The sequence below is a fragment of the Etheostoma spectabile genome, chromosome 16, assembly GCF_008692095.1.
Source record: "Etheostoma spectabile isolate EspeVRDwgs_2016 chromosome 16, UIUC_Espe_1.0, whole genome shotgun sequence".
Classification (NCBI taxonomy): Eukaryota; Metazoa; Chordata; class Actinopteri; order Perciformes; family Percidae; genus Etheostoma; species Etheostoma spectabile.
The window spans coordinates 10,207,581-10,210,618 of NC_045748.1; the positions used below are offsets into that span (position 1 = coordinate 10,207,581).

A 3,038-nucleotide genomic window follows, 5' to 3' on the forward strand; every position below is an offset into this window, starting at 1 on the left:
CATGAGTGCAATGAAGAGTTCAATACAATTATATTTAAAATGTGAGGCATAGTGCAAAGGATACTGGGATAAATAGTACTATGTTATTATATTATAATATGAACAGTATGAACTTGTGAACAGTTCTGAAATGAGAATGATGAATAAATAGAAAATAATAAGTGAGATGTGAGAATGATGAATAATACTAAATAAGTGGAACCAGTGAACAGGTGCTGTAGAGACAGTGTTGCTGGGTTTTTGACCAGAATTGAACCCGACACTGTGGGTAAGAAGACAGACCTTTGTCTTTTCAATGTTTTCTCATGTGTGGTAGGAATTGTCCACACATTACTTTCTAGAAACGCTGAAACTGAAAGAAAGAAATTCGTAAGAGGGACATAATACAGGAAGTTAGTGGCAGCTATACCTCTTTCCCTTTGGTGTCTCCATTCTCGATCCACTCCACCGTCACGCTGTCATTGTCCTCATGCAGCGATGTGACCATCGCCTGGTGTATTCGTCCTGCAAAGAGAGACAGAGGGGGACGTAGAGAGACGCTAGGCCGGCTCAGTGCTGCATGATGGGACTGTAGAGAAGATATTTGCTGCTTTAGCCTTTCATATAAAGGAGGCAGACGTCAACAAATCAAACAAACCGTGAGCTGAACACATCACTAGCTGAGAGGATCATTTTCAGATAATTTAATGCAGGAAGAAAATATAAGAGGGATAATATTCTGGAGTCACATTTTGACACTAAAACAAGGATACTGAGATGCTAATGGGTGTGGCTCGTGATGGATGATGATGATGAAGATGAAGACTTTCCCACTGTCATTCACAACTTCCAGAGCTGCATTTCCTGGCTGTTTTATTAGATTCTTGGGAGTCTTTTCCACACATTTGTAAAGTAAAAAATGAGCACACAGCTGTTTTTAAATCAGGCTAATTCAGTGCCAGCTAGAGGAGGGGAGAGGCCCCCTGCATGCAGCTATCCTCCAGCCCGGGACTCAGAGGCCACTGCCGGATGATGCAGTGCAGGTTGGTGCGGTTAGCAGCATGCATACTAGAGGGATAGCAGCCATGATGCAGAGGGGAGGGGAGAGGGACCAGGACCAGGACCAGGACCAGGACCAGGGCAAGGGGAGGCAGGGCAGGTGTCATGTTTTTTGGCCGGGCAGCCGCACAGGTGCACGGACCCGGCAGCCCGCTCCCCTGGCCCGGCCGACCAGCCGGTGTCTGCCGGTGTCGACAGCAGCGTGACATTTAACATTAATGTTAGCGCGAACACTTTACTCGACGTTTTTTTTTTTTTTAAACGGTTAAAAGATGTAGCCGCTTGCTAGCTTAGCAGAAACCGTTTTAAACCGTTTTTTTAGCAGCGGTAACGTGAGCTCGTTCCACCCGGACCTGCCGGATGGAGAGCGGTGTCTGTGTGTGAGGAGCTAGCTACGTACCGTCGCTCCGTTTTATCTCCACGTATATGCCCACGAAGATCTTTCCGAATACACCGGCCATCGCTCCTCGTGGGTTGTTTTTTTTGTGTCCGTGCGTGTGTGTGTGTGTGTGTGTGTGCGCGCGCGTGCTGTCTCAAGTTGTGCGTCCTGCTGCTGCTGCTGCTGCTGCTGCTGCAGAAACTGAGGTCACTAGCGGTCAGTCATAGTAGGAGAGCAGAGGAAGCCGCTGCGCAATGCGCATGCGCGAGTGACGAAGCGGTAAGAAGCATCTTCTGCAACGTTACTAGCAGCGGTGGAAAAATACTTAATGCTTTTACTTTTTTACGTAAATGTACTAATATCACACTGTGAAAAAAGTGTTAAATACAAGTTCTGCATTCGACAAAAGTTACTAAAGTATAAGTCCGTTAGTATAGTCAGGAAAATGTAGTTTTAGTTTTAAAAGTAGGCTTAAAAAATACTATTAGGCCTATAGTTTATTTAGTTATTATATATTCTATCATTAGATTTTTATTACTCATGAACTAATGCAGTTGTAGATGTAAAAGCAGGAATGGCGTCCCAATTACCCAGATCCCTAATAATAATAATAATATATATTTTTTTATGTCACGTTTTTTTAACACGCAAAGACATTTTACAAAGTTTTTAAAAGAAAATACAAATAATCCAAAAATTCCCACACTTAAGTGACACCTTCACAATGTTTGTTTTGTCCAACCAACAGTCTAAATCTCAACATTAGTAGCTTGCTGATACATTAAAAAATACAAAATCAAAGTAATTAGACATTAAAATAATTTAAAATAAATTATACTTATTACAATATTAATTTAGAATATAAAAAAACAAATTAGAATATTTATCAATACATTTAAAAACCAATTTAAATGATTTACCCAGAGCCCACAGTTTGTTTTGTCCAACAACAGTCCAACATTATTACTAAAAACATTAACATTATTAAAAGAAAAAAAGCTTGTCTTCACATTTGAAAAGCTGACGGTAATAATAACATGTTTGTTTTTTTTAAATAGTAATAATTTCCTGTCAATTGAAACATCTGTTAATCGGCTAATCGTTTAAACTGTTAATTTACAACAACATGTGTATAGTATATAACATTATTATATACTGTATTTTGTGTAGAGTTGTTGTTTTGTTACATACAGCTGAACGGGGTTGTGACTTCCTCTCATTGAACACAAGCTGGCAGCAGAGGTCTGTTGATCAGCCCCACAGGCACCTGCAGAGGTAATAGAGGGCATTATGCTGTTTATTTTAATTTACACCATTTAGTTTTAATGCACTTGTCAAACAGTTGTCAATTTGTTTTAAAAAGCTACAATCTACTACAAAGCTTTCCCCTTCCTCCCAATACGTTTAAAAAAAAATCCAGTCCAGTATTTCAGATGACTGAGGCTGAAGTAGGCGACCCACACAGCGCCGTCAGATGTACTCACACACTCCTACAATCAATCCCAAAGTGTGTTTGATTATGGCATTAAACAACTGACCTATGGGAGCGTTTTTCAGGGGAGGACAGTCTCTTTGCATGTGACACAAGAGCGGTATGCTCTTTCTTTTATACCTCAGGCTA

The 3,038-nt window shown here is 40.6% G+C and overlaps 1 protein-coding gene across 1 annotated transcript in view; it reads right to left on the reverse strand.

Annotated features, from left to right (window-relative positions):
* The window catches only part of LOC116703997 (kinesin-like protein KIF2A), a 15,473-nt gene extending 13,814 nt beyond the window's left edge, over positions 1 to 1,659 (reverse strand). Inside the window, exons 1-2 of the mRNA XM_032539161.1 lie at positions 1,439 to 1,659; positions 410 to 504 (exon numbers count right to left, since the gene is read on the reverse strand). Of these exons, the coding sequence (XP_032395052.1) occupies positions 410 to 504; positions 1,439 to 1,499 (156 nt within the window). The 5' untranslated portion in view covers positions 1,500 to 1,659. The remainder of the gene's footprint in view (positions 1 to 409; positions 505 to 1,438) is intronic.
* Between the last annotated feature and the right edge of the window lie 1,379 nt (positions 1,660 to 3,038).